General features: G+C 37.5%; 1 protein-coding gene across 12 annotated transcripts in view; it reads left to right on the forward strand.

Annotated features, from left to right (window-relative positions):
• Positions 1-19,441, forward strand: part of MIA2 (MIA SH3 domain ER export factor 2) — a 79,555-nt gene that overhangs the window by 20,598 nt on the left and 39,516 nt on the right. For 4 of the 12 annotated variants that reach the window (XR_009355645.1, XM_059181977.1, XM_059181973.1 and 1 more), the window contains 6 exons: positions 3,891-4,016; positions 6,370-6,391; positions 6,487-6,575; positions 14,708-14,779; positions 16,606-16,632; positions 18,590-18,700. Coding sequence is in view for 11 of the 12 variants with exons in the window: in XM_059181977.1 (XP_059037960.1) it covers positions 3,891-4,016; positions 6,370-6,391; positions 6,487-6,575; positions 14,708-14,779; positions 16,606-16,632; positions 18,590-18,700 (447 nt within the window). In the remaining variant the exon portion in view is untranslated. Of the gene's footprint in view, positions 1-2,154; positions 2,465-3,890; positions 4,017-6,369; positions 6,392-6,486; positions 6,576-14,707; positions 14,780-16,605; positions 16,633-18,589; positions 18,701-19,441 lie in introns of those variants that run through there. The other 8 variants (XM_059181982.1, XM_059181978.1, XM_059181983.1 and 5 more) reach the window with 8 other exon arrangements.

A 19,441-nucleotide genomic window follows, 5' to 3' on the forward strand; every position in this document is an offset into this window, starting at 1 on the left:
CAGCCCCTTTAAGAGCGCGAGGCAAGGACACGTCGCGCGAAGAGGGAGGGGAAACTAACCGCGTCCTCGTGTCCCCGCCTCCCCGCGCCGGCCTGGCCGAAACCAAACCGAGGGGTGGACCGCGAGGAGAGGGCAGGTTGCGGACTCCTTGCGAGACGGGCTTGGACCTTCGGATCTTCAGGACGTAGAGCATAACTAGGGGCGAGGCTCTCCGGGTGGGCAGCATTGGACACGTGAGGCTCATTGGTGCGGTTTCCAACAGCAACCCCCCGCAACCGGCTCCGCAGTGGTCTGCTCCGGTTGCCGGGTGCAGGTTTGGGTTCCGGACCCAGAGCCGCCGTGTTCTATACCAATTGTTGTGGCTCCAGGCCCTGGCTGCGGCCACTCCAGTTGAGGCGACGTTGGCGCCATGGAGGAGCCCAGGACTGGCCCTCAGTCGTACTTTGGGCTGGTCCTGGAAAAGCTGCGTACGGTGAGTTCAGGCGCGATCAGGGTTACTTGGCCCAGGGGTCGCAGGAGCCTCCCGGGGAAGGAAGCAGCCGACTTTTGGCTTTGCGGTCCTGGTGGCGGTGGTTAGAGGTCCTGAAGCCAGTCCTCTCACCTGCTGTCGGGCTCCTGCGTGTGTCCGAGGCAGTAGCCAGGTTCGCAGGCTGCTGGGGTGGTTGTGTGTGTGTGTGTGTGTGTGTGTGTGTGTCTGTGTTGGAAAGGGACTTGGAGATCTCGAAGGTGAAGAGAGCATTTACCTAGCAGGATTTTGCAAAGGTGTGTCAAATGTTTTCGGATTCCTAAAAAGAATAGCTTTACCGTCATGTTATTCGCTTTGAACAGGGGTCAATGACACGTGGTGTTCTCGACTATGAGAAACTTGAGGACTAATCCTCGAAATGAATTCCTTTTAGTGATGAAACTTCTCGTTGTCTTGAAGGGACACCGAAACCTGGACGGGAAGTTAGGATTGTAATTCTGCGTTTTCTTGTAATAAAGAATGCTCTTTCGAGATACTTTACCCTAAGTGACATTTTTCTTCGCATCTTTCTGTTGTTAATGTAAAAGGTCGTACTAGTGTAAAATCTGGAGATCCTGAACTCCCAGTGTTCAAAATGTTTTTAGTCTTTTTAAGGTTAATTTGTGTAGTTGTGTAGATTTTTCTCTCTTAAGTGTTTATGTGCCTTTGCTGACAGTTGAGGGGTATTTATATGCCTGTGCTTTAAAATGTTTGCATTAAAAATCAAGTCTTTTAAAATATTGGGTCAGTTATAAGGATTGTTTTTTTGTAACCGAAATTAAAAGTACTGTTGTCATGGTGTTCAGTCATTCAACCAAGTGCATCGAGTGATTTGTGTGTGTGTGTGTGTGTGTGTGTGTGTGTATTTGCGTGTGTGAGAGAGACAGTTCTGTGGAGAATTTAAATGGACTGAATTTGGGCCACTGGTGTCAAGCTGTCTGTTAAGGGAGAGAAGAAAAAAGAAATAGTGCAAAGTAGAAACTGATGAACTGCTTACCAAATCATACACAGAAAGTGCTAGGGAAAGTGAGGGGTGGGAGAGATTATATCCAGTTGAGTGTGTAGGAAAGCCTTTCCAGGCTAACTGAATAGGTTAAGCAGAGGGGACAGGAAACAACATTGTGAGTGCAGAGAAGTGTCTTACTCGAATACAGAGTAGGCTCAGGGAATGATGTGCAGAGATGCCTGTTGGAGACATTAAGTAGATTCCCGTTGATGTAGGTGCTGGAGAGCATTTGAAGAATTTCAGTGGTTAGACTTTTGGTTTAAGTAGCTTCCTGATGGTGGCATGTGAGTTAGATGTAAGGAGAACAAAACTAGAAATGGTGTAGGGAGAGATGGCATAGTAGTCAAGTAGGGATAAAGAAGAGGGTACTGAATGGGAGAAATATTTAGTAGCTAAGAGCTAAAATGGGTAGGATCTTGCTAATTGGATGGGAAGGGTGAGAGAGAGGAGGAGTCCAGAATGACTGCCAGGTTTCTGGCTATGGCAGCTTATTCATTCACAGAGGTAGAGTTTATAGGAAGAGAAGCATATTGTGGAAAAAGACATGATTTTATTTTGTACATATTTCCGGCCTGGCCGAAACCAAATCGAGGAGTGGACCGCGAGGAGAGGGCAGGTCGCGGGCTCCTTGGAGACGGGCTTGGACCTTCGGATCTTCAGGACGTAGAGCATAACTAGGGGCGAGGCTCTCCGGGTGGGCAGCATTGGACACGTGAGGCTCGTTGGTGCGGTTCCCAACAGCAACCCCCCGCAACCGGCTCCGCAGTGGTCTGCTCCGGTTGCCGGGTGCAGGTTTGGGTTCCGGACCCAAACCGCCGAGTTCTATACCAATTGTTGTGGCTACGTCAGGCCCTGGCTGCGGCCACTCCAGTTGAGGCGACGTTGGCGCCATGGAGGAGCCCAGGACTGGCCCTCAGTCGTACTTTGGGCTGGTCCTGGAAAAGCTGCGTACGGTGAGTTCAGGCGTGATCAGGGTTACTTGTTCCAGGGGTCGCAGGGGGGACAGGAAACAGTATTGTGGAAATGTTTTCTTTCTTTCTTAGAGAATCTTAAGCCGGCGCCCCACTGGGCATGCAGGTTAATGAACTATAGATAGCAATTTGGAAGGAGTACTTATATGGATCAGAGTTATAAAGCAGACTTTGTTGAGGAGAATAGGTGTTAAAGGGTGTTTTTCTAGGTAGAAAGGGCCTAAAAAGGACTGAACCCTGGAAAAAATCAAACCTGGTTAGACTTCAGGTTTTTCTTAAAAGGACATTTTCTTTTATTCCCCTACCATTCTCTTTTCTGTGATTGAGTAGTATATGGGGCCTAGTAACAAAAGAATAACCCCATTGGGTGAGGATGAGCAATGAACTGACCCAGGGAAAGATGAAATATAGGAGGAACTGTAAAAGCCTTAAGCTGTTTTGTACCAAAGACCTGCTCGGGAGAGAAGTTGTGTGGAAAGGCCATGGTTACAGGATCATGGTCTTTGAAGGAGGATTAATAGAAATAGTTACCTTTACTGAGTTTCTGCCCTGCATGTTGAAGCTGCGTTATTCCCATGACAGGTAAGAGAAGGGAGCCACAGAAGTAGGGTAGAGATACTCAGATTCCAAACGCAAAGCTTCATCAGTGGTTTTCAAACCTTTTTTTTCTTAAGCTTCAGATCTATTTTTTTCCTTCACTGTGGGGGAAATCATAAATGGGATCCAGTATACTCCACACATAAAACCTAAACTGGTCGATATCAGGTTTAAAGGACCTGACCTCAGATTCTTTTCCTTTGGGCTCTTACTTTCAGAAGCTCTGAGGTGTGTCTGTAGAATTCCAGTTTGCACATCACTGCATTTTACCAGTGCTGTTTTTCATCACTTGGTGATTGAAAATTGCCTGAAAAATATACTGCGATACCTTCTGTTTGGTAGTCTGGCAGACCATTTCATGAAAAGAGTGTTAATAGTGTTTACACATAAACTTGTACTTACTTATGTCTTAGTTTGTGGGGGCTGCTGTAATAAAAACACCACAGACTGGGTGGCTTAAATAAGTAACATTGTTCTCAGTTCTGGAGGCTGAGAAGGCCAAGATCAAGGCGCTGCAGATCCTGTGTCTGGTGAGGACACACTTCCTGGTTCATTCTTCTCATTATTACCTCACATGGTAGAAAGGTCAAGGGAAGTCTCTGTGGCTTCTTATAAGCGAACTAATCCCATGCACGAAGGCTCTACTCTCATGATCACCTCCCCAAAGCCCCACTTCCAAATACCATTACATTGGGAATTAGTTTGCAACATATGAATTTTGGGGAACACATACATTCCATGTATAACAGTTTGTAATCAATACTTTTTATCAAATGTGCATTTTTGAGAAGTTAATTTTTTTGTCTTGAAGGTTTTGGTAGGAGTGCCTGAAGATATGAGACCAAATTCCTATGGTTTTCCATGGGAATTGGTGATATGTGCAGGTGTTTTTGGATTTTTTGCTGTTCTCTTGTTTTTGTGGAGGAGTTTTCGGTCGGTAAGTAACCAATATTAAGAGAATATTCATGTGTCTTAAGGTTGAACAGTTAATACGAGAAACATATCTTTTATTTTAAGGAAAGAAGTTGATTGTTAAGTGCATTTCTCGTGTTAATTTGTGGCCATTAGAAAATGTGAACTCAGAGGAATTTTTTTAAGTGTAAAAATTTTATTTTTTTATTTTTATTTTTATTTTTTTATTTTTATTTTTTTTTTAAAGATTTTATTTATTTATTTGACAGAGAGAAATCACAAGTAGATGGAGAGGCAGGCAGAGAGAGAGAGAGGGAAGCAGGCTCCCTGCTGAGCAGAGAGCCCGATGCGGGCCTCGATCCCAGGACCCTGAGATCATGACCTGAGCCGAAGGCAGCGGCTTAACCCACTGAGCCACCCAGGCGCCCTTAAGTGTAAAAATTTTAAAGACTTTCTTTGTAGAAGTATTCTACAATAATATTAAAACCTTACATTTATATTTTATTTATTTATTTTGATCTGTGCTTATTTATTTTTAAAAAGTTTTTATTTATTTGAGAGCAAGCGCAAGAGAGACAGAAAAAGATTGTGAGTGGTGGTGGGGTGGAGGGGGTGGTGGGGAGGGACAGAGGGAGAGGGAGAAGCAGGCTCTGCTGAGCAGGGATCCTGAAGTGGGTATCAATTTCAAGATTCTGGTATCAAGACCTGAGCTGAACAAAATATTACAGCAAAACAAAAATATTACCAAGGTTTTTGGTTACTCTTAATTGACCTATTCTTGCAGGGTCGCCTAGATTTACTTCTTCCCATATTTGAATACTTTCAGAGTTGTTTTTAGTGTAGATCTTTGTATGGCAAACTTTCTGAGACTTTATTTTGAGTGCTTGAGGATATTCGAATTAAGCTCCCACATTGGAATCATAATTTGTTTGCTATAAACATTTTTGGTCCAAAGGTCTGTCCTTTTAATACTTTAAACCCTTAATTCCTTGTCTTTTTATGTCTAATGTTACTTATTGAAAAGTCTAATGTCAGTGTGACTGTTACTCATAAGTGATCTGTTTTCTGTAGAAGCTTTTAGAATCTTTTAATATATATATATATTTTTAAGATTTCATTTATTTGACAGAGAGATCACAAGTAGGCAGGGAGGCAGGCAGAGAGAGAGGAGGAAGCACGCTTCCCCACTGAGCAGAGAGCCTGATGTGGGGCTCCATCCTAGGACCCTGAGATCATGACCTGAGCCAAAGGCAGAGGCTTAACCCACTGAGCCACCCAGGAGCCCCTTAATTTGATATTCTTATTTCAGTATAATGTGTCTAGGCTTAAATGTTTTTTCTTATTTCTGTTTTAGAATTCTCTGGAATCTTTTAATATGAGGTCTTTCTTTTTTTTTTTTTTTTTTTTTTTTTTTAATCCTAGAAGTTACTGTCTGCATTTTACATTTTATTTTTCTCCTTTTGGGACTGTGTTTTTAGATACTGCCCTTTCTATTTCTGCCTTCCATATCTCTTAACTTCTGTTTTTCAATTTTTTAATAGGTTCTTACTACCTTTTGAGATAGGTCCTCAATGCAATAATTCAGTTCACTAATTTAGTCCTATATTAATACTGATTCTACTGTACTTCGACTTTAAAACTTAAAAACTTGGGGCGCCTGGGTGGCTCAGTGGGTTAAGGCCTCTGCCTTCGGCTCAGGTCATGATCCCAGGGTTCTGGGATCGAGCCCCGCATTGAGCCCCGCATCGGGCTCTCTGCTTAGCAGGGAGCCTGCTTCCCTTCCTCTCTCTCTGCCTGCCTCTCTGCTTACTTGTGATCTCTGTCTGTCGAATAAATAAGTAAAATCTTTTAAAAAAATAAATAAAACTTAAAAACTTTTAAAAATTTTATCCCTATACATCTTCTGTAGATGATTTAAGTTCTCTAAGTCTGCTTATCTTTACAAATGGGATCTTTCCTTCATTTTTTGAGAGAGAAAACGGTTAAAGAAGAAAAAGATTTTATATTCAATTCAATCCATGGTAACATTTTCTCAAACTTTATTTTGGGTGTTATCAGTGGGGGAGATGGTACTAAGGGCTTCCTGAAATTGTTTGAGGACCAAATATATTTGATGAACAGTGGGATAAATGAAATGAAACAGGTGTTTTTAAGGTAGAATTATTTCAGAGCCTTTAATATGCTAATAAATAATGTGATTCTTCAGTAGAGAGACTTTAATATGTAACATTTTTTCCCATTGGAAAAAACACTTTCAGATAACGCATATTCATACTAAGGCAATAAGAAACCAGTTGTTTTTCAGTTGGTAGAAGTTAAATAGATTTACTTGAATATATATTTGTTTTAATGTAATTTTTGTTAAACATTTGTTTCAGGTTAGAAGCCGGCTTTATGTGGGTAAGCTCTTTTTTCTCTTCTAGATCTCATCATTATTTATAATTTTGAAACTTAAAACAATTTACATATGATGATGATATGAACTTTCTTTTCAGGAAGAGAGAATAAGCTTGCTGTAGAACTTTCTACACTAATTGATGAAAAATGTAAACTACTTGAAAAACTTAGTCTTGTTCAAAAAGAGGTAAGATATTTTTGAAAATGTTAACATTCATGTTAGAGTTAGAGGACTTAATACTCTTCAGTGCAGATACTTCAGTGTTAAGTTTAAGATTATTAATGCTTTATAAAGTGTGAGAGTTCAATTGCTTTTCATATTACCAATCTTATTAATTTTAACCATTGTGGTAGGGTAATAGGATAATGAGGGTAAGCACTATTTCATGTTTTTATTGGTCATTTTGAATATTCTTTTTGTGAAGTTGACTGCTCAAGCTTATTTTTTTTTCATGTTTGAGAAGGTGTCATCTTTATTTTTCCTTTTCAATATGTAGAATATTTTCTATATTTGAACATGAACCCTTTGTCAGATATATGTACTGCAAATATTTTCCTCCACTGTGTGGTTTACCTTTTTATTTCAAACGGTAAGCAGAGGTTCTTAATTTAACCTAGTCTAATTCATCCATCGTCTTTATGATAACTGCTTTTTTGTTTCTTATTTAAGAATTTTTGATTACTCAAGGATACGAAGATATTCTTTTGTGCTACTTTTAGAAACTTTGTTTTACTTTTCTCATTTAGTCTTTGTTTAAGTTTGCTAGGACTGCCATAACAAAATGCCACAGACCAGCTGGCTTACCAACAGAAATTAATTTTTTCACCGTTCTGGAGGCTAATAGTCTAAGATCAAAATGTGGGAGGTTTGGTATATTATGAGGCTCTTCTCCTTAGCCTGCATGCCCTTATCTCATGTGGTCTTACCTCTGTGCAGGTGTTCATTTGTGTGTCTCTGAGTGTCTATATTTCCTCTTTTTTTTTTAGTTTTATGTATTTATTTGATGCAGAGAGAGAGAACACAAGCAGAGGGAGCAGTAGGCAGAGGGAGAGGGAGAAGCATGCTCTGCACTGAGCAGGGAGCCCAATGTGGGGCTCTATCCCAGGACTCTGGGATCATGACCTGGGCCGAAGTTAGAGGCTTAACAAACTGAGTCACCCAGGCACTTAGTGTTTCCTCTTCTAATAGGGACAGCAGTCTGATTAGATTAGGGCTCACCATAAAGACTTTATTTTAATTTAACCACCTCTTTAAAGGGTGTGTCTCCAAATACAGTCACATTCTGAGGCTCTGGAGCTATATATTTTGGGGAAAACAGTTCATCTATATATTTATTTATTTATTTTTTAAATTTTTTTTTTTTTTTTTTTTTTTTTTTAAAGATTTTATTTATTTATTTGACAGACAGAGATCACAAGTAGGCAGAGAGGCAGGCAGAGAGAGGAGGAAGCAGGCTCCCTGCTGAGCAGAGAGCCCGATGCGGGACTTGATCCCAGGACTCTGAGATCATGACCTGAGCCGAAGGCAGCGGCTTAACCCACTGAGCCACCCAGGCGCCCCTATTTTTTAAATTTAGAACTTCATCTTTAATTTGTTGTATAACATAATAACGGCACAATGCTTTCAAATAATAAAGCATATTTAAGAGCATTGTACTCACTAAGTTATTATTAAAACTGATATGTATTTGATAAAAGTAAAACATTGTGCCATTATATATTAATTTTTAAAGAAGATTTTTTAAAATTTATTTGACAGAGTGACATGGTGAGAAAGGGAGCACAAGAAGAGGGGAGTGGAAGATAGAGAAACAGGCTTCCCGCTGAGCAGGGAGCCCCATGAGGGGCATGATCCCAGGATCCTGGGATCATGGCCTGAGCTGGCCTGAGCCAAAGGCAGATGTTTAACAACTGAGCCACCCGGGTGCCCTGAATATTTGTCTTTTCATGTGTCCATTGGCCATTTATTTATCTTCTCCTGAGAAATCTCTCCTCACTTCCTTTGCCTATTTTTAAACTGGGTTATTTGTCTTTTTATTATTTAATTTATTTAAATTATTTAAGTTATTTAAATAATTTTATTAAATATTATTTTAATATTAATAATTATATTATTATTTTATTTTATTTTATTTTTTAAATAAGATTTTATTTATCCATTTGAGAGAGAGAGTGAGAGAGAGCATGAGAGGGAAGAAGGTCAGAGGGAGAAGCAGACTCCCGTGGAGCTGGTAGCCGGATGCGGAACTCAATCCCGGGACTCTGGGATCATGACCTGAGCCAAAGGCAGTTGCTCAACCAACCGAGCCACCCAGGCACCCTGGCTTCTTATTATTGAGTTGTAACTTTGTATTTTATACATACAAGCTTCTAAATATCTGATTTTCCAGTATTTTCTCTCATTTCTCTGGGCTTTCTCCTTACTTTCTTGGTAGTATCTTTGAGGCATTAAAGTTTTTAATTTTCTTTCTTTCTTTTTTTTTTTTATTTATTTTTAATTTATTTTTTAAAGATTTTATTTATTTGACAGGCAGAGATCACAAGTAGGCAGAGAGGCAGGCAGAGAGAGAGGAAAAGAAGCAGGCTCCCTGCTGAGGAGAGAGCCCGATGTGGGGCTCGATCCCAGGACCCTGAGATCCCGACCTGAGCCGAAGGCAGAGTCTTTAACCCACTGAGCCACCCAGGCGCCCCCCCCCTTTTTTTTTAAAGATTGTTATTTATTCATTTGACAGAGAGAGACACAGTGAGAGAGGGGGAGTGGAAGACGGAGAAGCAGGCTTCCCACCCAGCAGGGAGCCCAGTGTGGGGCTCAATCCCAGGACCCTGGGATCATGACCTGACCCGAAGGCAGACTCTTAACGACTGAGCCACTCAGGCGCCCTTAATTTTCTTTTTAAAAGATTTTATTTATTTATTTGACAGGGAGTACTAGCAGTGGGGAGAGGCAGAGGGAGAGGGAGAAACAGACTTCCCACTGAGCAGGGATGTCGATGTGGGGCTCTATCCCAGGACCCTAAGATCATGACCTGAGCTGAAGGAAGACATTTAATTGATTGAGCCACCTAAGTGCCTCTGAAAGTTTTTAATTTTTATAATAATGCTCAGTTTTTCTACTTTTTTTTTTTTTTTGTTTACACTTTTGGTGTCGTATCTAAGAAACAGTTGCTTAAAACAAGCTCCGAAAGATTTACACTTGTATTTTTTTCTTAAAAGTTTTATGGGATTAGATTTTATGTTTAGGTCTTTGATCTGTTTTGAATTAATTTTTTATAAATTGTGTGAGGTAAGGGTGGGTCCAACTTCATTCTTTGGCATGTGGATATCCAGTTTTCCCTAGCAATGTTTGTTGAAAGGTTTGTTCTTTCCCCCATTGAATTGTTGTGGCACCTTTATTGAAAATCAGTTGACTGTAATTGTGAAGGTTCATTTTTGGATTCTCAACTTAGCTGTTATGTTTGTCTTTATGCCAGTTCCAAACTGTCTTGATCAATGTTAGCTTTTTGATGGGAAATGTAAGCCCTTTAACTTTGTTCCTTTATTTCAAAATCATTTTGATTATTCTGGGTCCTTTGTATTTTCTGTGAATTTTGGGATCAGCTTGCAATTTCTGCAAACAGATTAACTGGAATTCTTTTTTTTTTTTTTTTAAGATTTTATTTTTGGGATGCCTAGGTGATGCAGTTGGTTGAGTGTCTGACTCTTGATTTCAGCTTAGGTCGTGATCTGAGGTTTGTAGGATTGAGCCCTGCATTGGGCTCCACACCGAGCTCAGAGTTGGCTTGGGACTTTCTCCCTCTGCTCTCCGTCCCCCACCAAAATAAATAAATCTTAATTTTAAAAAATGTTTACTTTTAAGTAATCTCTGCATCCAACATGGGACATGAACCCATGACCCTGAGATCAAGAGTCACATGCTCCACTGACTAAGCCAGGCAGGCGCCCCAGATTAGCTACAGTTTTGATAGGGCTTATGTTGAATCTATAAATCATTTCGGGATGTATTGCTGTCTGAACAATATGAAGTCTCTGATCTAGGAATAGGAATAGGAGATGAAGATGTCTTTCCATTTAGTTGGGTCTTCTCTGTTTTGTAGTTTTTAGAGTATAAGGTTTGGAGCATTTGGCTTGGTCATTTGGTCGAACATGCTACTCGTGATGTCAGTGTTGTAAGTTTGAACCCCACGCTCAATGTAGAGATTACTTAAAAATAAAATCTTAAAACAAAAAAGAGTACAAGGCCTACCATTTTTTTAGTTAAATTTATTCCTACATATTTTATTCTTTTTGATGCTATTACAAATGATTTTTTAAAATTCTATCTTTTATTTGATCATTGCTGGAATAGTGTTTATTCTCCTATTATTTTCTAAACATTTATGGGACCTTTAGTGAGGTATCTACCTTTTTATTCCTGATAATTGGTTGGTTGAACTTCTCTCCCTTTTTTATCCTTTATCAGCCTTGTGTTTTATCAATGTTTTAGTGCCTTTATTTATTTATTTAAATGCTCTATTTATTTAAATATTTTATTTATTTATTTGAGAGAGAGGGAAAGAATGAGCAAGAAAGAGAGAAAGCACCAGTCAGGGGAGTGGCAGAGAAGCAGAATCACCGCTGAGCAGGGATCCTGATGTGGGACTCTATCCCAGGATTCTGGGATTATGACCTGAGCCCAAGGCAGAGGCTTAACTGTCTCAGCCACACAGGTGCCATAGAGTTTTCATTTATTTATTTGAGAGGGAGAAAGAGAGTGAGCACGTGGGCACAAGCTGGGGAGGGACAGAAAGAGGGGAGAAGCAGATTCCCTGCTCAGCAGGGAAAGCTACATGAGGCTCTATCCCAGGACCCAGGAATCATGACCTGAACTGAAGGCAGATGCTTAACTGAATGAGCCATGCAGTTGCCCCTTTTTAATGCCTTTCAAGAACAATCTTTTGGTTTTGTTGATTTTTTTACTTTGTTTTATATTTAATTTCTTTATTTTTCCCCCACTTTGCTTTGCTTTATTTTACTCTTCTTTTTTGTTCACTTTTTGGGATGTGTACTTAAATCATTGAGTTTTACTTTATACTTCCTTTACACTTTCTGCATTAAAGCTCTAATTTACTTTGGCTTTCTTTAAAACATCTCATCGGTTTGGGTATGTCATGCTTTCTTGATCAAACAGTATAAAATATTTTAAAATTTTTGTTGTGCTGTCTTCTTGGAAACACTAGTTATTTGGTAGGGTACTTATTAATTTCCTAAGAGAGATTTCTTAAAATTTCTTTTTAATTAATTTTTAGCTTAATTTTACCTAATTCTATTTAATTCAGAGTATACGGTCTATGATTTCATTCTTTGTTCTTTGTTGAGACCTAATTTATGACTTGGTATAAGATTGATTTTGGTAAGTGTTTCATGTATGACAGAAATACATACATTCATTACCCTTGTGATGTAATACCACTTTTATTTACCCTAGTTATTGGTATATATTTTTGTTACTTTTTAAATTCATATTATCTATTGGTTATTGAGCAAAGTATGTTTCCCATTATGATTATGCATTTGTTTTTTTCTTAATTTTGTCAATTTTATGTTAGGTGGATACAGATTTGTAATTGTTTTATCTTCCTGGTTAGATTGAGCCTTTTATCATTATGAAATACCCCTGTTTTATCTTTAGGAATTTTTGATTTTGTCTGATATTAGTGTAGCTATTTGGTAAGTATTTGCATGGTAGATCTTTTCCCATTAGTCTACTTTTAACCTTTTTATGTACTTATTTTTCTGTTGTCTCTTTTAGAAATAGTGTACAGTTGGATTTTTATTTTTTAAATTAGTCTAAAAAAATCTTTGTATTTAATGGACTATTACTTCATTTGCATTCCATTTAACTTCTAATTTATTAGGGCTTAAATCTATCATCTTAACTATTTCTATTTCACACGTATTCCACGTTCTTTTTTCTCTCCTCTCTTATTTTTTTTATTAAAGTAGTTTATTTTTTATTATTTCAATATTTTCTATATCAGTGGGTTTGTTACTTATGGATTATCTTATATTCTTTTAATGATTATCTTAGAAATTACAACATCTACCCTTAACTTACTAAAATCTAATGTAAGTGAATGCTGTTACTACTTACTGGATGATGTAAAGATCTTAGAATACTGTAATTCCACTGTCCCTTTTTGTGCAAGTGCTTTTGCACTATATTTTGATTTTATATTTGTTTAAACCTCCAAGTCATTTTATTACTATTTGAAATCCTGACCATTTGTTTGGATTTACCCATATGTTTATTATTTTCATTAGTATTTATTCTTTCATTCATTTTCAGCTTTCTTCTGGGATGATTTTCCTTACTTCTGAAGAACACACTAGTGTTTTCTTTTAAAAAAAGTAGAGAGAGAGAGAGTGAGTGAGAGTAAGAGAGAGAACAGGGGCAGAGGGAGAGGAGAGGGAGAGAAAGTGGGAGATGCAGATTGCCCTGCTGAGCAGGGAGCCCTACGTGGGGCTGGATCCCAGTCATGGCTTGAGCTAAGCCAGAGGCTTAACCAACTGAGCCACCCAGGTGCCCCATCCTAATCTTTCCTTTTGTGGAGTATACTATTGATAAATTCTCTGTTTTTGTTTGTCTGATAATATATAATGTACATTTTGTGTAATGCTGTTTTTTGAATGCTAGGTTGGCAATTTTTTCCCCCTTTTTTAAGATTTTATTTATTTGTCAGAGAGAGAGAGAGCACAAGCAGGGGGAGCAGCATGGGGAGAGAGAGAAGCAGGTTCCATGTTGAGCAAGGAGCTGGAGGTGGGACTCAATCCCAGGACCCTGGGATCATGATCTGAGCTGAAGGCAGTCGCATAACTGACTGAGCCACCCAGGCATCCCATATTAACCCTTATTTTAATGTCTTATTGAAAATTCTTTTTATTTATTTATTTATTTATTCGAGAGGGAGACAGAGTGAGAATAGTGGGGACAAGGAGAGGGAGAGAGAATCTTAAGCAGACTTTGTGCTAAATGTGGAACCCAAAGCAGAGCTCGATCTCACAACTCTGAGATCATGACCTGAGCTGTATTTAAGAGCTGGGGAGCTTAACCAACTGTGCCACCCAGGTGCCCCTGACTGAAAATTCCTGTTATTTGTATTCTTCAAGAATCTGTTTCTCCTGCTCATTTTTTTCTTGGTTCTTAGTCAGATCTTGTGTTCATCAGTGCCAGGTTATATAAGAGAAAAATCTGAAGCTGTGAGTGATGTTATCTTTCTCCTTAAGGGTTTACTGTTGCTTCTCATAGGCAGCTAGGATGAGACATCAGAAATCATAGATTACTTTGAGTACAGATTAAAATGTTTGGAACTTTGGCCTTACTTCGAGGGATTGGTCCGTTTCTGGTTTAGACTTTCTTATAAAAGCCAGTGTGGGTTGGTATTAGTTTCTGCTCAGTTTCTTGGCCTATCATCCTCTGTTTTTGGGCTGGGAGAAGGAAATGTCAAATGCTAGGCTTGCTTTTCTAAGAATTCCCTTTTCTATCTCATTCTGTCGATAGCTGTCTGAAGCCTTCTGACATATCCTCTTTTTCTGTGTGTTTTTGTCCATCATCATCATCTTCTTCTTCTTCTTCTTTTTTTTTTTTTTTAGATTTTATTTATTTATTTGACACAGAGAGACAGCAAGAAAGGGAACACAAGCAAGGGAAGTGTGAGGGGGGGAGAAGCAGGTCTCCCATTGAGCTGGGAGTCTGATGTGGGGTTCAAACCTAGGACCCTGGGATTATGTCCTAAGTTGAAGGCAGGCACCTAACCAGCTGAGCCGCCCAGGTGCCCCATCCATCTCTCCTTAATCTGGCGAGAAGCGTTTTCCAAATAGCCTAGTTTTCCATTTAATCACTTTAAAAAAAAGAAAAAAAGCATTGAAATAAGTGTATTTTGCCAAATCTTATAGCATTGTATGTTTCATTTTCTTTGTTTTGCATGTTTAAAGATTTTATATTGCCTGCTTGATATATTTGTTCTATGATTTGAATTACAAGTGAAAAGTTCTGATGACCAGTTTGTATTAATTTCTCTTTAATGAATAGGCAGACTTGGGACTGTTCTCTTAGTCTTAAAGGTGAAGTTCTGTCATTTGTTACTCAGGTTAGGGTATTGTGGTATGTTAGCTGCCCTGGCTCTAATATAGTGTTCATATCTGAAGAACTTAAAGCTAAGTAAATCAAAGTAAATTAAGCATACATGTGGAAGTGGATTTTGTCTGCATCTTAGATACCTCTCCAGATAAATTTAGAATAAAATTTGTAGAGTTTTTCCTTACAGTGTTGCTTTCTTTCAGTATGAAGGCTTAGAATCATCTTTAAAGGATGCCAGTTTTGAGAAGGAGTCAACAGAAGCACAAAGTTTGGAGGTAAAAACAGTGCCTATAATTATAAAAGCTGGGGTTAAGATTTTTTACTAGATATCATAAACTTTAAGGAAAATATATCTCCTCAAAATTATTTCAAAAGAAATGTGAAAGAGCATTTCTAGATGTTAAAACTTAAAGAAAAAGTTAATTATAGGAAATGGGACATTAGGTAACATAAATATTTTTAAAAATTTGAACTTTGCTTGCTAACTTGTTTTGAGCGAGGCATATTCAATTTACTGGAATCTAGGGCCTTATAGAAGCTCTTTATTTTTCATTCTTGGGAATGAAATGTATTAAGTAACCCTTCCTTTTTTTTTTTTTTTTTTTAAAGATTTTATTTATTTATTTGACAGAGAGAGATTACAAGTAGGCAGAGAGGCAGGCAGAGAGAGAGAGGAGGAAGCAGCTCCCTGTTGAGCAGAGAGCCCGATGCGGGACTTGATCCCAGGACCCTGAGATCATGATCTAAGCCAAAGGCAGCGGCTTAATCCACTGAGCCACCCAGGCGCCCAACCCTTCCTTTTTTTGATTCTTTTTGCTCTAGAAAGGAAAAAATAGAAAGATTCATTTTCATAAATTTAGGAATAGTTGGCAGGAATAAATTATGTAAATTGTGGCAGTAGGTTCCTTTACTTCATCCCCATTGTATTAGGAGCTGACTAGAATTAGACCAAAGATTTATATTGTAAGCAGTGATGTGCTGGTAAAGGTTTAATAGCTGGCTCTCTGAAAAGCAGGAGTCCTTGTTTGTAGCATTTGCTTGCTTCTGTTTTGTAAATACTTCCAATTTCAAGGTACCAACATGATGTCACTGAATGTAGGGTTTGGAAGAGATAACTTATAGTCAGCTCTCTTGAGCCAGGTATGATTTGGCTAGTAATAAGAAGGGAAATAATAAAAATTTGTCATTTAGCTAAGCTACAATAGATTAGAGTAAATGCTATTTGTTGTTATTTAGAGATGGAAGTATTGTCAGAAGCATACTAATACTAAAGTAGAAAACAATGGATTTTGTACTTTTGGTATATGTGTTTAGACAGTCCAGCTCGGCTGTTATCAATCACTGATGTCTGTAACCATCAGAAAGTGTATTATTATAACACTGGATATTAACTAACTGGAATTAAAATAGAAATTTTTTAAAAAGCTATAGATTATGTCTCAAAATTTCCTCGGTAGAGCCCAAAGGAAGTTATAAATTGAATTCCAATGGAGTAAATTTCTTAATCTTTTCTTTCTTCATTTGTTACCTAATAATATCCTCGAGAACTTGTTGAAATTGTTTTATTTACTGATCTTCTGTTTTATCTCCTCTTCCAGCAGTACGTTCTTAGTTTGATTAAAAATAAATAAATAAATAAAGAATCACAGAAGGCATTTAGCCTAGCAACAGAAAAGCAAAAACTGGACAGAAAAGGCATTTATTCAAGTTTGGTAGTATTGTGGATAAAATAAAACACACCAATTTATTCTTAAGGCATTGAATTTACATTATCTAGCAGGAAAATTTAAATGAACATTTTAGAACTTTTGGTCCTATTTTTATAATTTTAAAAAACTTGTGATATTTATTTTTAAGCTTGGTAGACATAATATAAACTATATATGATATAATTTAAAAATTTGATGGTTGAATCAGTAGATAAAATCTAATAGTACTGTAATTTTGATTCAAGTCAGGGAATTCAAATAATCAAATAACCAAAGTTGGGAAATACATATAAGCAAGTTTTTTGACCACTGTAATATAGTATGTACTTGTTCTTTTTTTATTTTGGTCTCTGTTAAATTCTTTGAATCTTTGGGTTTTTTTTTTTAACAAGTTTGTTGAAGGATCACAAATATTAGAGGTATGTTTATTACATATTTAAAATCCAATTGGAATGATTCAGTAACTAATCATTTAAAATGAAAAAGGTCCAGGGGCACCTGGGTGGCTCAATTGTTAAGCAGCTGCCTTTGGGTCAGGTCATGATCCCAGGTTCCTTGGATCAAGCCCTGTGTTGGACTCCCTGCTCAGCAGGAAACCTGCTTCTCCCTTTCCCACTCCCTCTGCTTGTGTTCCTGCTCTCACTTTTCTCTCTGTCAAATGAATGAATAAAATCTTTAAAATTAAAAACGTCCCAGAAAGTAATTCAATGCAGAACATTATTATGAAGCAGTCTTGATTATTTTTTGAGTTTATTTTTTATTGTGTCTTTAATCTTACTGAATCAGACTTATTTCTCATCTTTTTCCTTTATAATGCTCTAGAGCAGAGGTTGGCAAACTATATTCTTTTTTCTTTTTTTTTTTAGAGACTTTATTTATTTATTTGACAGAGATCACAAGTAGGCAGAGAGACAGGCAGAGAGAGAAGGGGGGAAGCAGGCTTCCCGCTGAGCAGAGAGCCTGATGTGGGTCTTGATTCCAAGACCTTGAGATCATGACCTGAGCCGAAGGCAGAGGCTTAACCCACTGAGCCACCCAGGTGCCCTGGCAAACTATATTCTGGGCTCTCCGCCTGTTTTTTTGTTTTGTTTTTTACTATAGTTGATAAAAATGTTAGATTAGTTTCAGGTATACAGCATAGTAATTGAACATCTCTATACTTTATGCTATGCTCACCACAAGTATAGCTACCATCTGTCAATATACAATGCTATTATAGTCTCATTGACTGTATTTCCTATGCTGTACCTCTTATTCCCATGACTTAATTCATTCCATTAATTGGAAGCCTGATCTCCCACATACCCCTCATTTTGCTCATGCCCCTCACCATCTTTCCTGTGGCAACCATCAGTTTACTCTCTAAATTTATAGGTCTGATTCTGCTTTTTGTTTGTTTTTTGTTTGTTTGTTTGGTTTTTTTTTTTTTTTTTTTTTTTTTTGGTTTACACATATGAGTGTAATCATTTGACATTTATCTTTCTCAGTCTGACTTATTTCACTTAGCATATACCTTCTGGGTCCATCCACACTGTCACAAGTGGCAAAAAAACTCATCATTTTTTATGGCTATGTAATATTCCATTGTATATATATACCACCTCCTCTTTATCCATTCATCCATCATTGAACAGTTATGTTTCTCCCCTATTTTTGCTATTGTAAATAATTCTTCAATAAACATAGATATATATATATATATATCTTTTTGGATTAGTGTTTGTTTGTTTTTTTTTTTGAATAAAAATAGTGGAATTATTAAATCATATAGTATTTCTACTGCTTTCCACAGTGGCTGTACCAGTTTATATTCTCAGCAACAATGAACAATAGTTCCTTTTTCTCCACATCCTTGCCAACACTTGTTATCTCTTGTCTTTTTGATTTTAGCTATTTTGACAGGTGTGAGATGACCCCTTATTGTGGTTTTTGAATTGCATTTCCTTGATGAATGATGTTGAGGATTTTTTCATGTGTCTCTTGACCATCTGTATGTCTTCTTTGGAGAAATGTCTGTTCAGGTCCTCTGCCCATTTTTAACCAAATTGTTTGGCTTCTCCACCTGTTTTTGTAAATAAAATTTTATTTGAACACAGCCATACTCATTCATTTACATGTCTTTGCATTCTTACTACATAGGCATATTGGGACAGAGACTACATGGCCTAAAAGCCTAAGATATTTACTCTCTGGCTCTTTGTAGAAAAAAGTTTGCTGACCCCTGCTAGCATTGCTATTATTTAAATGCTATAAAAATGTACAAATATGTAAACTAAATTCATTTGATTGATAACACATGTGTTTGATTATACTTGTCTGATTTATCATAACCCAGAAGTCCTATTCTTGTCTGATAAAGTTGGCTTCCTTTTTTAGACGGTCTGTGAAACTCTGAACAAGACTAAATCTGAACTTGAGGATGAAATACTTGTTCTGGAAAACCAATTAGAAGAAGAGAAATCTCTACATTCTGAACAAGATGAATTGGTAAGGTTTTTGTTAAATGAGGAGACTGTAGGAAAAGGAAGGTTACTGAATTTTAAGAAATTAATAGGTATTGGGGTGCCTGGTGGCTTATTCAGTTAAGTGTCTGACTCTTGATCTCAGATCTCAGCTCTGGTCGAGGTCTCAGAGTCATGTGTTCAAGCCTTGTATTGGGCTCTGTGCTGGGCATGGAGCCTACTTAAAAAAAAAAAAATTGGTATCAGTTAAGGTATTGTATGCATTCTAAAAAAATCCAAAAAATATAGAAGGCGGTTAAGTAGAAAGTAAAATTTTCAAGATCCACTAGCCTTTTTTTTTTAATATGTTAGGGGTTACCATTATTATGTTAAGTATCTTGCATATTTTTAGAGAGATTTTCTATATGCACTATGAAGTAGCTCACATAAATAAAGTTGAATAATCACATACATGGTAGTTTTTTTTATTATACTCAAAAGGTATTTTGAGAACATTTTAACTTTGCTTTATTTGCCATTTATTTTAAAATCTGTTTTAAGGAAGATCTAGATGTGTGTGATTATTTAGTAAGATATGTCAGTGAACTTAATCTTGAGATTATATAGCTTAAACATCATGAAATATTAAAGATGAGATGAAATACTATTGCTGTCTAACTTTCATATAAAATCTCTAAGCATATGGCTGACAAGTTTTCTTAGAGTCCTTTTTTTTTTTTTTAGATGTATTTAGGTTAACAATATAGCTAAGGTATGTGGTATCTTA

Source organism: Mustela lutreola, chromosome 7 (assembly GCF_030435805.1).
Source record: "Mustela lutreola isolate mMusLut2 chromosome 7, mMusLut2.pri, whole genome shotgun sequence".
NCBI classification, from domain to species: domain Eukaryota; kingdom Metazoa; phylum Chordata; class Mammalia; order Carnivora; family Mustelidae; genus Mustela; species Mustela lutreola.